Raw genomic sequence first — 23,231 nt, 5'->3', positions numbered from 1 at the left:
GCAATAGTGCAGAATCCTTTTGTTGTGTTGGAGCAGTCGCTGTACAGTGAAACAAGGGCAGGTTAAAGAGCATGATAACTGTTAGAAAGAAACTGTTCTTGAACCTAGAAGTGCTGGATTTCTGGCTTCTGTACCTTCTACCCAAGAGTAGCAGTAAGAAGAGGTGATGGGGGTCCTCTCTGATTTTGGCTGCCTTCATGAGGCAGTGCCTCATGTAAATGCCTGCAATGGATGGGAAGTCAGAGCCTATGATAGACCTGGCTATGTTTGCTACCTTCTACGTTCGTAAAATTTCCAAACCAGACTGTGATGCAACCAATCAGTATACTTCCCACAGTGCACCTTTACAAGTTTGACAGAGTATCTGATGACATGCCAAATCTCCTCAGACTGCTGAGAAAGTGGAGGGGCTGGATCCACACACATGGCGAAACATTTGCGAAGTTGTTGGGGGAAGAGTTAAGGGGACAGAACGAGGATCCACTCTAGTCAAGAGCCAGCACAGATATGATGGGCTGAAGGGCGTCCACCACCATGATTCCGAGAGAACCAAACTTACTGGGAATGCCAGAGACCAGCTTCAGAGGTCGCAGCACGCGCACTGCCCTGAGGGTGCGAAGGTTGAAGTGTGTCGCCGCTGTGGCCAGGAGGCTGCAAGGAGAAAGGGAAGAGGTGAATGGAGACTACAGGAGAAAGAGAGTTCACAGCCCTTTCATCACAATTCAACATACCTGACTTCTTTTGCACATACCCGAGGCTTCATCATGACGTACAAGGATTCAACCATCAGATGATGAACCTTATCTTCCCCATTCCACTCTGAAGCCATATAACCCATTCGGAACAAATTTCTCCCACGCAACAGCATTTTCAGCTGCTTGAGTTGTGCTGCCTTAAAATCATCATTCAAACATTGAAATATTTAGTGTCACAGTTAGTGCTATGCTATTACAGTGCCAGCATCCCAGGATTTAACCCACCACTGTCTGTGAAAACTTTGTACATTCTCCCCCATGACCGCATGGGTTTCCTTCAGGTGCTCTGGTTTCCTCCCATATTCTAAAGATGGATGGGGGTTAGTGGGTTGATTGGTCATATGGGTGTGTTTGGCAGCACAGGCTGTGGTCTGGAAGGGCCTGTTGCTGTGCTGTCTGTCTGAATTAAAAACCTCCATTTAAAATACCTCAGAGTAAATTTCCCAATTTCAAGGGGATCCGATAATTTTCATTTGGAATGAATCACCTTTGCATTGCAATTTCCATGAAGCTGAGACTCTCTAAAGCAGGGGTGTCAAACTCAAATTCACGGAGGGCCAAAATTAAAAACTTGGACTAAGTCGAGGGCCGAACTAAATATTTATTGAAAATTTTCAACAACATCTGCATGTTTTCTCTTCTTTCAACATATGTAATGTTAAACTTTAGGATATAACTTTAGGAGGATAATGTTACAGGTCAGGAGTAGGTAGCTCAAGTTCACCCTTTGCTTGACCTGAGGGAAACATATTTGGTCCCTGTGGAGATGTAGTCAGCATTCACAGGCTGTGTCCATTTTGGCCTGCATCAGGACTCAGCATTTCCTGCTCACTCCTCAGGCTCTAGGCCTCTATTCACCCTCGACCCACCATCCCTCTACCTGACCAGTCCTTTACCCAACCTCTACTCACCCCTCACTCCACTCGCTCTGCCTCTACCCACCCCATCCTATACACGCCCCTCTACTGCCTCTCCCCTCAACCTGTTCCTCCCTCTACCCGTCTCTCACCCTCTAATCACTCCTCCCCTACTCGCCCTGCCCCTCCCCTTTTACCTCTTCCCTATCCACCCCTCCTTCTACTCATCCCTCCCTCTAACTGCCCCTCGCACCACCATAACTTCCCCTGCCCATTACTCCTCACCTACACCCTCTGCCCACCCCTGCTTACCCACCCACTCAGGCCCAGCCCACCCGATCAGCCTTTGCGGACAGCCACCATCTCTCTCTTCACGTGCAGGGCCGAACCAGCCATCCCTGGGGTCCGCGCGGGTGCAAGTGCTGAAAGCCGTGGCGACCGGGAGAAGTGCGCTCGCGCTGTGGAAGGGCCATCCGGTGCCAGTCGCGCGGGGCTCGCACTGCCCGGGGGCCGTGCGCAGCCTGCCATGCCTGTCGCGGCGACAGGAAATCACAGGCGCTCACCCATCCGCCGCACCGCTCGACAGGTGGGAGAAGTGACTGGTTGTGCGGGGAGCCTTCCAACTGGCTTGCCGGCTGATGACATCGACAGACTTCTCGTGTTACAATTTCTCGTGTTACAATGAGGAAGGATGTGCAATGAAGGGGGAGGATGGTGGGGGTGACATTACCAAAAAACAGCATCGGCTCTCGCTGCAGGGCGGGCCACCTCTAATACATTTTTGAAATGATCTTGCGGGCCAAATATAATTATACCGCGGGCCAAATTTGGCCCGCGGGCCAGAGTTTGACATGTGTGCTCTAAAGCCTTCTGAAGCAAATAAGATGTGTTAGAAAGTGAAGTCAGAATACAACAGCCACTCTCTGCACCAATATTCCCACAAACAGCAATTGCCCAGTAACCAGATGTTGAACCACAAATCTGGCGTTGTGGTCACAATGTTATCTAAAATATTTGCTGATATTGCAATGTGGATTACTGTGCTCATAATTACTTTGCCTTTGGTTGCAAAGCTGAGGTGAAATCTCTGTTATCATTGATAGGAAACTGCTCCTCTCCAAAAAATCACACCAAAGAATCTTGTACCTTGGCACCGGGAATGGTAGCCTGGATAGATGTGTTCAGACCTTCAGAGTCACACTTGACTCCATAGCCTTCTAACACGGAGAGAGAGGGATGCAACCAATTCAACTATGATTGATGTTTGCAGTCTCATTTATGGGCTCCAATGGCCAGAATTGGCTTCTACCATGTTATAAATAAATTTATCATTTATACTTTATACATGGAATGTAGATACCTAGGACTAGGAGTGAGTTGCAGGCTGGAAAATAACAAGCTCAGAATAACCCAGGTGGTTAATTCTGTTCAATTAAATAGAATCTTCTGGGAATGAATTGAGGAGTCTGCATACTGAGATGACTGATCTCATTCTCACACACAGGTGGCAACTTGACTCTGTTAAGGATTTGCCTAGGAACACTGTGATTTAAGTTAGGCTGCCAAAAAACCCCTTCTCCCACACCCTTAACCCCAGCTTGGACATCTGAGGGCAGTTGGTATGCTGGCAGGCACCCCTTCAGTCTACTTTCATTGTTCACAAGATCAGGTGATGAGGAAGGTGTTCTGCATGTTTGCTTTAATCAGTTGGGGGCATTCGTATAATCATTGAAGATCATCAGGTTAAGTTGAGTAGGTTATTAAGAAAGGCATATGGTGCACTGGCTTTCATTAGTCAGGGGATTATGTTCAAGAGTTTTGAGGTAATGTTACAGCTTGAGAAAACGCTAGTTAGACTTTGAATATTGTGCTCCGATCTGGTTGCCTCATTATGGAAAGTAGATGATCCACTGGAGAGAATGCAGAGGATATTTACCAGAATGTGCCCTGGATTGGAGAATGTGTCTTGTGAAGCAAGGCTGAGCAAGCTAGGACTTTTCTCTTTGAAGTGACGAAGGATAAAAGATGACTTAACAAAGGAGTATAAGATGATAAGGGGCATGGATAGATAGGGTGGACCAATCAACACCCTTTTCTAGGGTGGTAATGGCCAATAACAGAGGACATTAGTTTAAGGTGAGGAGAGGAAAGTTTAAGGGAGATATCAGAGTTAAATTTTTTAAAAACAGATTGGTGGGTGCCTGCATTGCCAGCTTTAAGGTGGAGGCTGGTACAACAGGGATATGCAAAATACTCTTAGGCACATGGCTAGAAAAAAATGGAGGGTTATGGGCTGATGTATTCTTTCTCTTGACAAAATGTTCCTCATCTCTTGTCAACCATGGTTCCTTCGTCTCAGTAGGACAAACCCATGCAAGGGTTCCCAAAACATCCTCCACATTTCTGCTGTGTTCTTACCTGAAAACATTTGTTCCCAATTTAGTCTCCCCATGCCTAATCCCATCATAATTAGCCATATCCCAGAGAAACACTTCTGTTCCTATCATTGTCCATAGCAATGCTAAATGTAAGAGAGTTGTTGTCATTATCTCCAAAATGCTCCTCCACTGAGAGGTCTGTCATGTGACCAGTTTCATTACTAAGTGCAAGATCCAGTATGGCCTCTCATGTTGGCTTGTTCACATACAGTGTCAGGAATCCTTCTTGGACACAGCTGACAAATCCTGTCCCATCTGAACCTTTTGCACAATAGTCAGGACACTGAAGTCACCCATGACAACAACCCTGTTATTTGTGCAACTTTCCAAAATCTGCTAACTGATCTGCTCCTTAGTGACGCAGTGGCTATTTGAGGGCCTATAGAATCCCTCCAAAATGTGATCGCTTCCCTTCCTTATTCTGACATTCCCACACTGACTCAGAAGACAATTTCTCCAGAACTCCTGATCAGCAATGTCACTACCCCACCCACATTTTTTAACAATTTCCTATCCCTTTTGAAACATTTTAAACCTTAGCACTTGCATCAGCCAATTCTATGCTTTTGTCAGCCAAGGTTCATCTAAACCAGTGGTTTTCAAACTTTTTCTTTCCGTTCACTACCACTTTAAGTAATCCCTATGCCATAGGTTCTCTGTGATTAGAAAGGGATTGCTTAAGGTGGTATATGGGTGGGAAGAAAAAGGTTGAAACCACTGATCTAAACTAAACTCTGGTTCCTAACCTCCTGTCTTACTCATTTAAACCATCCCAACCATCCCAACTGTTCTAGCAAACCTGATTGCAAGGATATTGGTCCCTATCGAGTTCAGGTCATTTGTGTACATGTCATACTGCAGTGAACTGGAATTCACTGTCTGTGTGTTGTTCAGATGGCTGACTTCTCCCTCACCAACACCAATATAAACCCTGTGCTTCCTGCCTAACCTCAGATTCACCTGAGGACTATTGTGTCTACCAGCCAGTGATTGTAAGCTATTAAAAGTGTGTTGTACTCCTCTCTTGATTCTGAGTGTAACTTAACCTTGAAATGAGATAGAAACCCCGTTGAAGCCAGGCATGCTCCAGGTCAGTCGTCTGTCCCATGAGGCTCCAGAGGAATTCAACTACTGCTGGAGTGCCTCCAGTCCTACCTGACGGCCACACAAGACACTTTCAACTCTGATAGTCTCTGGAGATCTGCACTACTCTCTTGAGTCGGTCTCAAGGGGTACACTGTTATCAGGGATTGTGCAACTTATGAGACTGCCATAGAAGGCTTGAAGGCCCATTACATGAGGCCCCAGAACGACGTTCTGGTGAGGCACTAACTCTCTCAATGTCAGCAACGTCCGGGTGAGTCACTGAATGACTATGTTCTTGAACTGTGGACCTTGGCTAGAAAATGCTACTACCAAGCAGCCACGGCCCAGGTGAGAGAGGAGGAACAATAATGGGACTCCCTGGTGGCAGGTGTGAGGTCGAGGTACATGAGGCAGCGACTGCTGAAGTCAGGGAAGAAAAACTTGGCCAGCACCCTGGAGTTGGTGAAAGCACTCAAACAGTCCCAACGAGGAACTGATGACCTTACAGAGAAAGTGGCGCCTTTTCAGAGGAGCAGGTCATTGGGGCACCAGAGACCCCCTGCAGCACCACCGCTGATTGCTGCGACCAGGGATGCTTCTGCTGTGGACAAGCACAGCACCCCCGCGCCGATACCCTGCGAAGAACTCCGTGTGCTCAGGATGCAGTAAGTGAGGGCACTGGGTGAACGTATGTGGGGCTAAAGGGAACCCAAAGAGGATGACCGTGTGTGCCACACCCGAATCGGCTTCTACTGATGCCCATGTCACGGCCTCAGCCTCTCCATGCTGCTTACCACCAGCATCTTGCTGCGCCTCGTGGCGAGACCTGTTACTGGAAGTGAAACATTGCGGGAAGCTACGCTTGAAGGTTGACGCCATCTTGTCTGCCCGCATGCCAAAAGAGAATTGACATTGGTATCAGGAACAACAGGGTTTCCAGATCACTGGCATCAGTCATCCTGGATCAGGCAATATCTCACCAATTGAATAATTCAACAATGGACACTTGACTGATCACTTTGTAGACATTGCCTCCACTGAGAGCTATATTAACTCTGTGACTGCTCTGTGGCACAACTTAAAAGTTTATCCGATGGACTATTGTATTTACCTAGTTTTGCACTTGCACTCTGCAACAATCCAGGGGTATTGTATAGTACATCTAACTGTAAAAGGTGTGGGGGGGGGGGCAGTGGAATTTTGTAAGTTCCTTCAATCACAGTGCGGAATGGAGGGTCCCAAAAGCCAGACACCACATGCAGTCTCACCACCCTAAATATTGATTTTTCCCCCCATGTTTTCAAACCTGACTCCAGATTGCAAACCAGTAGCCACAAAGAGCAGGCGATACAGTTTGGGGATTCAGAATTTATTAGAGCTGATACACAGCAATTGCTCAAAGAAAACATAATTGAGCCGAGCAACAGCCCATGGAGAATCCAAGTGGTAATCGTGAAAGGGGAAGAAAAGTCCAGGCTAGTGATTGACTACAGCCAAACAATTAAATGTTTCACATTCCTGGACACATACCCCTCCCTCAAATTTTGTACAAAGTAAACAAAATTGCACAGTACTGGGTCTAGTTGACCAGTGACCTGAAAGCAGCATACCACCAGTTACCAATCCATTCCAAGGACTGCCCCTACACAGCATTTGAGGATGGCTTTATCAGTTCCAGAGGGTCCATTTTGGCATCACTAATGGGGTCTTGGTCTTCCAGAGACAGATGGACAAAATGGTCAACAAATAAGGATTGAAGGCCACCTTCCCTTATCTCGACATCATCATTTGTGTACACTCTCTGGAAGACCATGACGCCAACCTCCAGATGTTTCTCCACATGGCCAAGGCCCTGAATCTCACGTACAACTCCAGTAAGTGTGTGTTCTGGACTAAATGTCTGGCGATTCTGGGCTATGTGGAGGAGGATGGTCATTGGTCCTGACCCCGATTGAATGCGCCTCCTATTAGACCTCCCGATCCCAAAGAACATGAAGGCCTTAAGGAGGTCCCTGGGCTTCTCTTACAACACCCAGTGGGTTCCTCACTATGTGGATAAAGTCCTCCCCCCTCTTAAAGTCCAGCTCTTTCCCATTATCGGCTGAAGCCCAGGCGGCTTTCAACTACGTTCAGAGCTACATCGCAAAGGTCACCATTCATGCGGTGGATGAGAATGCACCTTTCCAGGTGGAAAGTGATGCTTCTAACATAGCTAGGGCCGCTACCCTTAACCAGGAGGGCAGGTTACTTTTTTCTCCCACACCCTACAAGGCCACGAGCTTAGGAACCATCAGTGGAGAAAGAGGCCCAAGCCACTGTGGAGGCCATCAGGCACTGGAGGCATTACCTGGCTGGCAGAAAATTTACACAGCTCACCGACCAGTGGTATTCATTTTTAGTAAAGCAAAAAGGGGAAAATTAAAGAATGAGAGATCATAAAGTGGAGGATAGAACTCTCCACCTATATTTATGACATATCATACAGGCCAGGTACTCTCAATGAGCCTCCAGATACCCTGTCAAGAGGAAGCTGTACCTCTGCACACACCAGCCAGTTGTGGTCACTGCACAATGAGTTTTGTCACCCAGGCATCACTCACATGCCTCATTTTGTCAAGGCATACAACCTGCCCTACTCCATTGAGGACATCAGGGAAATGACCAGGTCCTTCCAGGTCTGTGTGGAGTACAAGCCGCACTTCTACCACCCCAACAAAGCGCACCTGATAAAGGCATTCCGCCCCTTCGAATGACTTAGTGTCAATTTCAAGGGTCCCCTCCCTTCCATTAATAGAAACATGTACTTTCTCAACGTCATTGACGAAATTCACATTTTCCATTCGCCATCCCCTGCCCAGACATGACCACCACCACGGTCATCAGGGCCTTGTACTCTATTTTTCACCCTGTTCGGGTATTCCAGCTATAGCCATAGTGATCAGGGTACATGAGCGAAGACCTACGCCAGTACCTGCTTGTAAGAAGCATTGTCTCAAGCAGGACGACGAGCTACAATTCCCGAGGGAATGACAAGTTGAAAAAGAACATGCGATTGTATGGAAGGCAGTGAGATTGGCTCTCTGGTCCAAAGGCCTTCCAGACTTACACTGGCAAGAATTCTTACCTACAATGCTCCATTCCATAAGGTCACTCCTCTGCACTGTGACCAACGCAACTCCTCATGAGCTCATGATCACTTTTCAGAGGAAATCCACGTCTGGGACCACTCTCCCATCTTGGCTAATGGCACCGGGGCCAATCCTGTCGAGAACTCACGTGAGGAGGAGCAAGACAGACCCCTTGATCAAAGAGGTGCACCTACCGCATACCAACCTAACGTATGTCTACGTGGCATACCCTGACTGTCTCAAACAGAGACCTGGCATCCAACAGAAATGAGGATCCAATGTCTCAAACAACCAAGGAACCACCAAGTACCCCACCCAGTGGTCCGGACAACTCTGCTCGGGAAGTGGACTAATCCACTCGGCAACCAGAGCCAGAGCCCTTGAGACCCAGTAACCCTGTTCCACAGGGGGTCCAGGAAGCCCAAACTCCTCCAGGACTGAGGCACTCAACCAGAATAACTCGACCCCTTGACAGACTTAACTTTTTAATATTTGTAAACTATTAAAAATTTTTTAATGTACGGTCTCGGTTTTCATCCACAGGTTCTATTCTGAAGGAAGAGGTGAATGCAGTGAACTGGAATTCACTGTCTATGTATTTTTCAGATGGCTGGCTCCACCCTCACCTACCCCAATATAAACTCTTGGTTTCCCGCTCAGATTCACCTGGGGACTATTGCGTCTACTGGCCATTGATTGTAAACTATTCAAAACGTGTTTGCACTCTTCACTTGTCTCTGAATGCAAATCAGTCATGTTACACATACCTTCTCAGAAGAAATTCCAATGATCCACAAAACGCAACCACTCTCCTCTGCACCAACTCCTCAGCCATGCATTCATCTGCCACCGCTTCCTTTCCTTGCCCTCACTTGGCACATGGCACAGACAGCAATCCAGAGGTTACTGAGGTCCTTGAGGTCCTGGTCTTAAACCTCCTTTCCATATTCACTCTTCATGACTTTGTCCTTTTCCTATCATGATGCTAGATCAATGTTAACTGGGTTGCTTATCCTCTCTGAGACAGAAACTCTCTGCCTTATTTAAACCTTAAAAGCACTAGAGACTTCCTTTGCTTTTATTTGACATTGTCATGCCCTGACATCTTGTCAAGTTGAAGGATTTTCTGAGCAATTTATTTTTAAAAATCCCAAATGGCATCATGCTGACACAGAAGGTTAAATATTGACGAGGCTTTTGCAAGGTTCCCCAGGGCGTCCTCAGTTCAAAGCTCCTTGCGGATATAATTTTGGCCATTTCTCAATATGTGGCTTCTGGCACGGTCCCTATTCTGTCAGCTAGGAGTCTGCCCTAGTTGCCTGCCCTCAAACCCCCAGGCACAGAATATATGGCATTGCCCAATCCAACCCATTTGCAATATGAAATGGCGAATGTCTTGGAGACTTCTGGTTAGCTAAACCCTTCCCCTACAACCCCAGGATAAACAAACCACAGCCCAGTTCTCATGAACATCAGGAGCTTCCGAGGTTTGAGTTTGTTTGCTGTGATTTCAAGCTTGACACCAAAGGCAGGTCAGAAGAGTTCTCTTCAGTCTCATAACCAAGACTACTGGCACAGTGGCGGATATGCACACCACATACAGGAGGAGACTACAACCTGGTGTAATGATGGGCAGTGAAAAATCCACGCGGGATTCCTGCTGCAATATTTCAGTTTAATTTTTTGAATTAAATTTTTAATTTAAAGATACAGCATGGTAACAACCGCAACCGACCCACAAGCCTGCACTGTCATACCCACACTCCTGTTCGGCTCCGAATCATGGGTCCTCTACCGGCATCACCTACGGCTCCTAGAATGCTTCCACCAGCGTTGTCTCCGCTCCATCCTCAACATCCATTGGAGCGCTTTCATCCCTAACGTCGAAGTACTCGAGATGGCAGAGGTCGACAGCATCGAGTCCACGCTGCTGAAGATCCAGCTGCGCTGGATGGGTCACGTCTCCAGAATGGAGGACCATCGCCTTCCCAAGATCGTGTTATATGGCGAGCTCTCCACTGGCCACCGTGACAGAGGTGCACCAAAGAAAAGGTACAAGGACTGCCTAAAGAAATCTCTTGGTGCCTGCCACATTGACCACCGCCAGTGGGCTGATATCGCCTCAAACCGTGCATCTTGGCGCCTCACAGTTTGGCGGGCAGCAACCTCCTTTGAAGAAGACCGCAGAGCCCACCTCACTTACAAAAGGCAAAGGAGGAAAAACCCAACACCCAACCCCAACCAACCAATTTTCCCCTGCAGCCGCTGAAACCGTGTCTGCCTGTCCTGCATCGGACTTGTCAGCCACAAACGAGCCTGCAGCTGACGTGGACTTTTACCCCCTCCATAAATCTTCATCCGCGAAGCCAAGCCAAGAAGATGTCTAAACTTAAAAAAACGCCATCCTCCCAAGTACTATCTGTAACCTCATAACCTGGTCATCTCCCTCCCACAGCCTCCAACTTCATTGTTTCCCATCCCTGCACAGCCTAGTTCCATCTCCTACCCAAGATACACAAACCCAATTATCCAGCTAGATCTATTATTTCCACATGCTCCTGTCCCACTAACTAGTATCTTTTTACCTTGACTCCATTTATCTCTCCCCTAGTCCAGTCCCTCCCTACCTAAATCCCTGATATACCACATGTCCTCCATCTCTTCAATGACTTCTAATTCCCTGAACTTGATCGCCCTATTTTCACAATGGATGTCCAATCATTTAACACCTCCAGCTAAAACATTGGTGATGTATCTTTACATTTGCTACATTAAGGCACTGTTTGACCTGCTGAGTTTCTCCAGCATTTGTGTGTTTTTTGCCACAGGGTCAACAGGCTTTACCTCTTCCCTTTCTTGATCTCTCTTGCTCCATCACAGGAGACGTTTTCTTCAGATATCTTTATAAACTTACCAACTTCCAAAACTACCACTTGTTCACATCTAGCCCCCATAAGAATTCTATTCCTTTCTCTCAATTCCTCTGTCTCCTTCATATCTGCAGTCAAGATCATCCGAAATCTTCTCCTTCTTCCAAAACATGGCTTCCCCTCTACCACCATCAACTCAGCTGTTATCCACATCTTCTCCATTTCCTACTCATCTGCTCTGCACCCTCCCTTATCGCCTCTTGCCTCCTGCCTGTGGGACTTGCACCACCATTCGGGCCCCCAAACAGTCCTTCCAAGTGAAGAAAGAGAATGGGCGCAGATTGGGAAATCGCTTTGCTGAGCACTTTCATTCTGTCCACATCAATGCCAACCATTTGAATTCTGCATCCTACTCCCACGGTGACATGTCTGTCCGTGGCTTCATGTACTGTTAAACAAAGGCCACCCACAAATTGGAGGATCATTCTCCAATCGAACGGCATTAACATTGACATTCCTGGTTTCTGCTAACCCACTTTCCGTTCTCCCTCTCTTCCCTATCTTCTTTCCTCCAGCTCTCCACCCCCTACCCTCTCCATTCACAGAATAATCCCCCTTCCCCCTGTTTGCTGTTATGCCCTCCCTTCCTTATTCTCCTATTACCTTCTGCTTGTAGGGTTGTGCTTCGCCCACTACATCTCCCCCCACACCATTTTATTCAGTTAGCTGCCTTCATTTTGCTCATACCTTCATGAAGGGCTCAAGCTTTGCTATATAAAGCGCACTATATCTGACCTGCTGAGTTTCTCCAGCATTGTGTTTTTACTTCAATCTGGGTGTCTGCAGACTTTTAAGTTTTACACGCAAGAAGTAAAACACAAAAATCTGTAGATACCGTGGTTGAAGTAAAAAACACAAAATGCTGGAGAAGTTCAGCAGGTCAAACAGTGTAAGTTATGTAGGAAAGGCTTGAGCCCTTCGTCAAAGTATTTTATACTGCTTTACACTGACTGGTACACTAAACACTCTCTGACAAAACACTGAACATTCCATCACAGTCCAACATTGAACAAACCCCAAATGAACACTCCATTCTTGAACATGGACCACACTCTGAATGAACACTGAGCACCACAACTCTGAACACTGCCTGACAGAATGCTGAACACTCCTTAATGGAAGGCTGAGCACTCCCTGATGGAAAACTGAGCACTCCATGAAGGAACACTAAACTCTCTCCCCAATGCAACACAGAGAACTCTCTGATGAATGCTGAATACTCCATAAAGGAACACTGAACACTCACTGATGGAATGCTGAACACTCTCTGTAGGAAAACTGAACATTAACCAACGGAATGCTGAATACTCCCCAATGAACACTGAATACACCCCGATGGAAGGATGCACATTCCCTGACGGAATGCTGAACACACCTGGATGGAACACAGAGCAGTCTATGATGGAATGCTGAACACTCCATGATGGTACACAGAGAACATCCTGACAGAACGCTGAACATACCTCGACTGAACGCTGAGCACTCTATAAAGGAACCCGAGACACACCCTGATGGAATGGTGAGCACTCCCTGATGGAATGGTGAGCACACCGTAAAGGAACCCTAAATACTCCCTGATGGAACACTGAGCACATCCTGATGGAAGGCAAAACACTCACTGACGGAACGTTGAACACTCCATGTAGGAACACTGAACACTTCCTAACAGAATGCTGAGCACTGGTTTTTTTTTTAAAACATTATTTATAATCAATAATAAATAATATATACAAAATACAATGCAATACATATTTTATCCCATAAAATCTCACCCACCTCCCTCCCACCCCACCCCTAAACTACCCCAAAATAAAGAAAGAAGAAAAGAAAAATGGAGGAGATCAATTAAAGCAGTACATTCAGGTATGTGTGGTGGTTTAGGATCACACCACCCATGTATGGGAAAATATTTTAACAATTAGAACACATCCAATCCATGTACGGGCTCCAAACTTTAACAAAAAAAGGACAATCATTTCGTAAATTATATGTTATCTTCTCTAACTGGATATATGACCTCATCTTCGCATGCCAACATTGAATCTTCAATTTAATCTCATTCTTCCATGTAACTGCAAGACATTTCCTAGCTACTGCTAAGGCCAACCTCATAAAAGCAATTTGAAATTTATCTAACTTTAACTCTAAACTCAATGATTTAATATTACCCAATAAAAATATCATAGGGTCAAATGGAATTTTAAATATAAGCATAACTTCCAAAACTTTAATTTTATTCCAAAAAGGTTCAACCGTCTCACATAACCAAACCGAATGTAAGAAGGTTCCTACTTCCTTATGACATCTAAAACATAAATCTGAAGTGACATATTTAAATTTCTTCGGAGTTAAATATAATTGATGAATAAAATTATAATGAACCAATCTGTGTCGCACATTCACAATTTTAGTCATACTATCTTCACACATCAACATCCACTCATCTGGGGAGATGGATATTGCTAAGTCTTTCTCCCATTTCACTCTAGTTTTATCTACACCTGGCTTAGGTATTTTAATCGGCAATAAATTATACATATTCGATATAAAACCTTTCCTACCACCATCAATAGTTAAAGTCTCAAATTTAGATCTTCTAGGAAGATGCAAGGTACGGCCAAAATTATCTAACAATAAAGCTTTAGTGAGCAAAAAGAGTATTCAAAGATACATCATATTTCTCTCTCATTCTCCGAAAACAAAATATCCTGCCTCATAACAATCTTCAACCAGTTTCACTCCTTTTTGTTCCCATAACTTCAAAAGTTGATTATTGATTGTAAATGGTAAAAGCTTATTTTGAGACAAAGGTGTCTTAGATGAAATTTTACCTTCTGTACCTAAAAGTTCATTCTTATTTGTCCATAACTCAAACAAATGTTTCAATACCAGCAAATTATAACTATGTAATAACTAAGAATTCCATCAATAAATAAGTTGATCCATCTTCTTTTCCCCAATCTGAGATAATTCAATAATAGCCCAAACCAAGGGGATATCCTCTTGAAATATCCTATTTATAAATTTTAACTGAGTTGATTCATAATAATTTTGAAAGTTAGGTATTTTTAAACCTCCCAATGCATATTTCCATGTTAATTTTTGTAATGAAACTCTCACTATTTTATCTTTCCACAGAAATTTTCTTACCAAAGAATTTATATCCTTAAAAAATTTATAAGGTCTCTTACATGGAATAGATTGAAACAAATATTGATTTCGAGGAAAGATATTCATCTTGATACAATTCACCCATCCCACCAACATTATTGGTAAATCCTTCCACCTATTCAAGTTATCTTTAATTCTAGCCAGAAATGGTAAATAATTCAATGATCATAATTATTATCAATAATAATACCCAAATATTTAATATGATCAGACCATCTAAACTTCACAATCTGTCTATGTGACAAATAACCCATCTTCGCCAAAGGCATAATTTCACTCTTCTCCCAATTTACTTTATAACCAGATAACATTCCATACTATTTCAAACATTCATGTAAGGTCTCAAAAGACAGTGAAGGATGTGTTAAATATATCAACACATCATCTGCAAACAAATTTATCTTATATTCATTAGAATTCACCTTAATACCTGTTATAGCTTTATCTTGCCTAATCATCTGCACCAAAGGTTCAATAACCAATGCAAACAGAGCTCGCGACAAAGGACAATCCTGTCTAGTTGATCTTGTCAATGTAAAAGGTAAATAAATATATCTGATCATTCATCACCATTCTCGCAGTGAGATTTTTATATAAAGCTTTAACCCAACCAGAAAAAAGAGGCCCAAAATTAAACTTTTCCAATACCTATAACAAAAAACTCAACTCATCTCAATCAAGGGCCTTTCCAGCATCCAAATAAATTACCATTGGGTAGGTCAGATTGCTGCTGTGAAATATTAATAAAATAAATCAATTTTACTACGTTGTCTGCTGAATAACTATTCTTGATAATACCTGCCTGAACCACATGAACCAAATCAGGTAAACATTTTGCCAATCTGTTGGTCAGAACCTTGGCTACTATCTTATAACCCACATTTAACAAGGAAATAGGTCTATATGATCCCACATTCAAAGGATCTCTATCCTTCTTAGGAATAGCTGTAATAATTGCTTTAGAAAAAGAATCTGGTAAGGAATCAACTTTACCTGCCTTATATAAAATCTTCATCAACAAAGGGACTAATAAATCTTGAAACTCCTCAAAATTCAGAGGCAAACCCATCATCACCTGGAGATTTACCACTCAGCATATTTCAAAGTGTCTCTGTTAATTCATTGACAGTAAAACAAGCATCCAAATCCTTAAAATCCTTCTCATTTAAAAGAAGGCAAAGTTTACCCAGGTAAAAATTCTTCAATAGCACCCTCACCTTGCTCTATCTCAGATGTATACAATGTCTCATAAAACTTACGAAACTCATCATTCATTTCTTGAGGTTTATAAGTAAGTTTTGACTGATAGAGTGTGACAAAACGCTGAGCACTCCGAGACAGAATGCTGAACACTCCATGAAGAAACATTGTACACTACTTGACGGAACACTGAAAATACCCCAACAGAGCACTAAATACTCCCCAACGAATGTTGAGCACTCCCTGACAGACCACTAAGCACTCCCTGGCGGAACACTGATCACTCCCTGGCGGAACACTGACCACTCCCTGGCAGAATGCTGAACACTCCCTAATGGAACGCTGAGCACACACTGGTGGAATGCTGAGCACACGCTGATGGAACACTGAGCACATGCTGATGGAACGCTGAGCACTCCGTGAAGGAATCCTGATAAATGCCTGACATAACGTTGAGCATTTCCAAATGTTGAGCATTTCCCAACGTTGAGCATTTCCCAACGAATTGCTGAACACTCCCCAACAGAGCATAGTGCACTCCCTGGTGGAATGCTAAACACTCCTTGATGGAATGCTGAGCACTCACCAACAGAATGCAGAATACTCCATGAAAGAACACTCAACACTCACTGACAGAAAGCTGAACATTCCTCAACATAAAACTAAACACTCCCTGACAGAATGCTGAACACGCTCTGATGGAACACTGTACACTCCCTGTTGGAACAATGAACACTCCCGAATGGAACACAGAGCACTCTCTGACGGAATATTGAGCATTCCATGAAGGGACACTGAGCACTCCCTGACAAAGTCTTGACCACTCCCTGACAGAATGCTGAGCACTTCCTGAAGGAACACTGAGCACACCCTGATGAAACACTGAGCACACCCTGATGAAACGCTGAGCACTCCCTGAAGGAACACAAAACACTCCCTGACGTAACACTGAGTACTCAGTGACGGAACGCTGAATGCTGACTGACAGAATGCTGAACATTGCCTGAAGGAACGCTGAACACTGCCTGATGGAACGCTAAACACTGCCTGATGGAACGCTGAACACTGCCTGATGGAATGCTGAACACTGCCTGATGGAATGCTGAACACTGCCTGATGGAACACTGAGCACACCCTGATGAAACGCTGAGCACTCTCTGAAGGAACACAAAACACTCCCTGACGTAACACTGAGTACTCGGTGACGGAACGCCGAATGCTGACTGACAGAATGCTGAACATTGCCTGAAGGAACGCTGAACACTGCCTGACTGAACGCTGAAAACTGCCTGATGGAACGCTGAACACTGCCTGAAGGAACACTGAACACTGCCTGAAGGAACGCTGAACACTGCCTGAAGGAACACTGAACACACCTTGTTGGAACGCTGAACAGTGCCTGATGGAACGCTGATCACACCCTGTTGGAATGCTGAACACTGCCTGAAGGAACGCTGAACACTGCCTGAAGGAACGCTGAACACTGCCTGAAGGAACGCTGAACACTGCCTGAAGGAACGCTGAACACTGCCTGATGGAACACTGAACACATCCTGTTGGAACGCTGAACACTGCCTGAAGGATCGCTGAACACACTCTGTTGGAACGCTGAACACTGCCTGATGGAACGCTGAACAGTGCCTGATGGAACGCTGAACACACCCTGTTGGAACGCTGAACACTGCCTGAAGGATCGCTGAACACACTCTGTTGGAACGCTGAACACTGCCTGATGGAACGCTGAACAGTGCCTGATGGAACGCTGAACACACCCTGTTGGAACGTTGAACACTCTGATGAAACACTGAACATTCACTGAAGGAACACCGACTAGATCCTGACGGAACACTGAGCACTCCCTCACAGAACACTGATAACTCCATGATGGAACACTGAACACTCCCCGGTGGAAGACAGAGCACACTCTGCTGAACACGCCATGAAGGAAGACTGAACACTCATTGACAGAACACTGAGCACCCACCAACGGAATGCTGAATACTCCCCAACAAAAGCTAAATACACCCCAAAGTAACGCTGAACACTCCCTGATGGAAAACAGAGAATTCTCTAATGGAAGGCTGAATACTCCTTGACGGAATGTTGACCACTCCTCGATGGAATGCTGACCACTCCTCGTTGGAACGCTGACCACTCCTCGATGGAACGCTGACCACTCCTCGATGGAACGCTGACCACTCCTCGATGGAACGCTGACCACTCCTCGATGGAACACTGACCACTCCCTGATTGAATGCTGAGCACTCCATGAAGGAACATTGAACACTCCCTGATGGAACGCTAAACTTTCCCCAACGGTACGCTGAACACTCAATGACAGAACACAGGGCACACTCTGATGGAATGATGAACATTCCATGAAGGAACACTGAGCACTCCCTGATGGATCGCTGAGCACTCACTGTCGGAATGCTGAACACTCTCCAAGAGAACACAGAGCACTCACTGTCAGAATGCTGAACATTCCATGAAGAAACACCGAGCGCTCCCTGAGAGAATGCTGAAAACTCCCCAAAGTTATGCTCAGCACTCCGTCAATGAAAATTGAACACTCTTTCAAGGAACACTGAACACTCCCTGACGGAATATTGACCTCTCTCTGACAGAACACTGAACTCTCCCTGATGGAACATTGAACTCTCACTGATGGAACAATGAAAACCCACTAAGAGAACGCTAAATACACCCTAACAGAACGCTGAGCAATCCCTGATGGAATGCTGAACGCTCTTCAAGAGAACAGAGAGCACTCTCTGATGGAACGCTGAACACGCCATGAAGAAACACTGAACACTCCATGACAGAAGCTTGACAACTAACCCATGAAATGCTGAGCACTCCGTGAATGAACATTGAACACTCCCTAACAGAACACTGAGCACTCCGTGAAGGAACACTAAACGTTCCCTGAAAGAATGTTGAGCACTCTGACAGAACACTGAACTCTCCCTTGGTTTTCGAGGAATATTAGAAATTTGGTTAGGAGAAAGAGGGAAATGTACAAGAGGTATAAACAGCAGGGTGATGAGAAATTGAAAGAGGACTACAAGGAGTGTAGAAAAATCTTAAGAAAGAAATTAGAAAGGCCAAAAAGAGGCACGAAGAGGCTTTGGCAGGCAGAGTAAGAATAAATCCAAAGGGTTTCTTTAGGTACATTAAAAGTAAAAGATTAGTGAGGGATAGAATTGGACCCGTTGTAGATAGGGAGGGTCGGCTATGTGAAAAGTCAGAGGAGATGGGGGAAATTTTAAATGATTTCTTTTCCTCGATATTCACTAGGGAAAAAAAAATATTGTACCAGTTGAAGTAAAGAAAAATAGTGGGGAGGTCATGAATTATATAAGGATAACCGAGGAGGTAGTGATGGCAGTGTTAAAAAAGATAAAGGTGGACAAATCTCTGGGTCCGGACAATGTATTCCTAAGGACACTCAGGGAGACTAGTGTACGGACAGTGGGGCCATTAATAGAGATATTTAGGATGTCACTGGTCACGGGGGTAGTGCCAGAGGATTGGAGGGTGGCTCATGTTGTTCCGCTGTTTAAGAAAGGGTCCAAATGTAAGCCAGGAAATTATAGACCTGTGAGTCTGACGTCTGTGGTGGATAAGCTGGTGGGTAAGCTGAGGGATGGCATTTACAAGTATTTGGAAGAACAGGGATTGATAGGAAGTAGTCAGCATGGTTTTGTCAGGGGTAGATCATGCTTAACAAACCTTATAGAATTTTTCGAGGGGGTTACAAAAAAGATTGATGAAGGGAAGGCTGTAGATGTTGTCTATTTAGACTTTAGTAAAGCTTTTGACAAAGTTCCCCTTAGGAGGTTAGGAAAAAAGGTGGAAGCATTAGGTATAAATAAGGAGGTAGTGAAATGGATTCAGCAATGGTTGGATGGGAGGTGTCAGAGAGTAGTGGTAGAAAATTGTTTGTCAAATTGGAGGCCGGTGACTAGTGGAGTTCCTCAGGGATCGGTCCTGGGTCCACTATTATTTGTTAAATATATATTAAAGATCTGGAAGAAGGGGTGGTAAATTGGATAAGTAAGTTTGCAGATGATACAAAGATTGGTGGTATTGTGGATAGTGAGGAAGATTACCGTAGCTTAAAAAGAGATATAGGAATGCTAGAGGAGTAGGCTGATGGAATTTAATATGGATATGTGTGAAGTGTTGCATTTTGGAAAGGCAAATCTAAATAGGTCATTTCCATTGAATGGTAGACAATTGAGGAGTGCAGAGCAACAAAGGGATTTAGGAGTTATGGTAAATAGTACCCTCAAAGTTGATACTCAGGTAGATAGAGTGGTGAAGGAGGCATTTGGAATGTTGGCCTTCATAAATCGGAGTATTGAATTCAAGAGTTGGGATGTTATGATGAAATTGTACAAAGCATTGGTGAGGCCAAGTTTGGAATACTGTGTGCAGTTTTCGTCACCGAATTATAGGAAGGATATAAACAAAATAGAGAGTGCAGAGAAGGTTCACGAGAATGTTGACAGGATGTCAGGGTTTGAGTTACAGAGAAAGGTTGAGCAGCCTGGGGCTGTTTTCTCTGGAGCGTAGAAGATTGAGGGGGGATTTGATAGAGGTGTTCAAGATTTTAAAAGGGACAGAGAGAGTCAACGTGGATAGGTTTTTTCAATTAAGAGTGGGGGATATTCAAACCAGAGGCCATGGTTTGAGATTTCAGGGGGAAAATTATAAGGGGAACATGAGGGGAAATTTCTTCACGCAAAGGGTGGTTGGGATGTGGATTAAGCTTCCGGCAGAGGTGGCTGAAGCAAGGACGTTATTTACATTTAAGGAAAGACTGAATAATTACTTGGAGGGGAGAGGATTGGAGGAGTATGGACCAGGTGCTGGTTAGTGGGACTAGGAGGTTGGGGATTTGTTCCGACATGGACTAGTCGGGCCAAACTGGCCTGTTCTGTGCTGTATATGGTTATATGGTTATACATGCTGGACGGAACACTGAGCACTCAACTATGGAACACTGAACACTCTCTAACTGAACGCTGAGCGCTGTCTGATGGAACACTGAACACTCTATGAAGGAAAACTGAACACTTCCTGAGGGAAAACAGAACAATCCCTGATGGAAGGCAGAACATTCCCTGACGGAATCTGTGAACTCTGTGAAGGAATGCTGAACACTGGATGACGGAACTCTGAAAACTCCCTGACGGAATGCTCAGCACTCCATGAACGAACATTGAACACTCCCTGACGGAATGCTAAGCACTCTATGACAGAACACTGAACTCTTCATGATGGAACAATGAAAGCTCACCAGCAGAACGCCAAATACTCCTTAAGGAACACTAAATACACCCTGACGGAATGCTGAGAACTCCCCAAAAGAACGCTGAGCACTCCAAGAAGGAACATTGAACACACCCTGATGGAACACTGAAAACTCTATTACGGAACATTGAACACTTCCAATGGAATGCTGAATGATCCCCTACAGAACGCTGAGTACTCTTTGAGAGAAAGCTGAATACTCCATGAACGAACACTGAAAACTTCCCAACAGAATGCTGAGGACTCCGTGAAGGAACATTGAACATTCCCTCATGGAACGCTGAACACTCCCCAACATAACTCTAAATATTCCATGAATGAACACTGAAAACTCCCCAACAGAATGCTGAACACTCCCTTACAGAACGCTGAGCGCTGCCTTATGGAAGGCTGAAAACTCCCTGATGGAACGCTGAAAACACCCTGAGAACGCTGAACACACTATGATGGAATGCTGAACACACTATGATGGAACGCTGAACACACTATGATGGAACGCTGAACACACTATGATGGAACGTTAAACACAATATGATGGAATGCTGAACACACCATGATGGAACGCTGAACACACTATGATGGAACGCTGAACACACTATGATGGAACGTTAAACACAATATGATGGAATGCTGAACACACCATGATGGAACACTGAACACACTATGATGGAACGCTGAACACACTATGATGGAACGCTGAACACACTATGATGGAACGCAGAGCACTCCCTGACAGAACGTTGAGCACACCGTGAAGAAATGCTAAACACTCCCTGATGGAATGTTGAGGGGTTCCTGATGGAACGTTGAGGGCTTCCCGAAGGAACGCTGAACACTCCTGACAGAATAATGAACTCTCCCTTACTGAACACTGAACACTCCCCAATGGAATGCTGAGCACTCCCTGAGCGAACGCTGAAAACTTAGTGAAGGAACGTTGACCACTGCCTGAAGGAATGCTGAGCAATCCATGAAGGATCACTGAACACACCCTGACAGAACCCTGACACTCAGCGATGGAACACTGAGCACTCCCGACGGAACTCTGAAAACACCTTAATGGAATGCTGAACACTCAACGACGTAACACAGAGCACTCCCCGATGGAGCATTGAAAGAATGCTGAACATTTCCTGATGGAACGCTGACCACACCCCGAAGGAAACCAGAGCATTCTTTGATGGAACACTGAACATTCCATGGATGGAACATTGAGCACTCCCTCAAAGAACACTGAGCACTCCTCTATGAAACACTGAACATTCCCTGACGGATCGCTGAGCACTTCCTGACGGATCCACAAACACTCCCTGACAGAATGCTGAGCAATCCGTGAAGGAACACTGAATTCTCCCTGACAGAAGGGTAAACACTCCCTGAAGGTAAACTGAGCATTCCATGAAGGAACACTGAGCACTCTGTGAAGGAACACTGAACACTCCATGAAGGAACACTGAGCACTCTGTGAAGGAACACTGAACACTCCTGACGGAACACTGAAAACCCCTTAACGGAATGCTGAACACTCAACGACAGAACTTGGAGCACTCCCCGATGGAGTATTGACCACTACCTGATGGAACACGGAGCACTCCATGAAGGAACACTGAGCACTCCTAGATGGAACACTGAGCACTCCGTGAAGGAACACTCCTAGATGGAACACTGAGCACTCCGTGAAGGAACACTCCTAGATGGAACACTGAACACTCTGTGAAGGAACACTGATCACTCCCTGACAGAAAACTGAACAGTCCCTGATGGAACACTGAGCACTCTGTGAAGTAACATTAAACATTCCTTGATGGAAAACTGAGCACTGACGGAACTCCGAAAACTCTCCAAAGAAGCGCTGAGAACTCCCTGAGGGAAAGTTGAACACTCCCTGGCAGAACGCTGAGCAATCCATGAAGGAACACTGAGCACTCATTTACGGAACAGTGAAGGCTCCTGGCGGAATGCTGAGCATGCCCCTATGGAACGCTGAGTAATCCGTGAAACACTGAACACTCCCCAATGGAATGCTGAAAACTCAACGACAGAACACAGAGCACTTTTTGATGGAACTTTGAACACTCCATGAAGGAACAGTGAACACTCCCTAATGGAATGCTGTAAACTCCCCAACGAACACTATATACACTCCAATGAAATGCCGAGCACTCCCTGATGGAATGCTGAAAACAACCGAATGGAACATTGATCACTCCTTGACAGAAAGCTGAACATTCTGTGGAAGAATGCTGAGCACTCCATGACGGAACACTGCACAAACCTTGATGGAACGCTGAGTACTCTGTGAAGGAACCCTGAACACTCCCTGATGGAACACCAAGCACTCAGT

At 45.0% G+C, this 23,231-nt stretch overlaps 1 protein-coding gene across 4 annotated transcripts in view; it reads right to left on the bottom strand.

The window, feature by feature from the left end:
* LOC138763427 (probable voltage-dependent R-type calcium channel subunit alpha-1E) overlaps positions 1–23,231 on the bottom strand; it is a 252,290-nt gene that overhangs the window by 196,560 nt on the left and 32,499 nt on the right. For all 4 annotated transcript variants that reach the window (XM_069937538.1, XM_069937542.1, XM_069937541.1 and 1 more), the window contains exon 4: positions 560–651. In XM_069937538.1, the coding sequence (XP_069793639.1) occupies positions 560–651 (92 nt within the window). The remainder of the gene's footprint in view (positions 1–559; positions 652–23,231) is intronic.

Source organism: Narcine bancroftii, chromosome 5 (genome assembly GCF_036971445.1).
Source record: "Narcine bancroftii isolate sNarBan1 chromosome 5, sNarBan1.hap1, whole genome shotgun sequence".
Taxonomy (NCBI): domain Eukaryota; kingdom Metazoa; phylum Chordata; class Chondrichthyes; order Torpediniformes; family Narcinidae; genus Narcine; species Narcine bancroftii.
The sequence above is the reverse complement of the archived record's forward strand: the minus strand, read 5'-3'. Positions and strand labels throughout refer to the sequence as shown.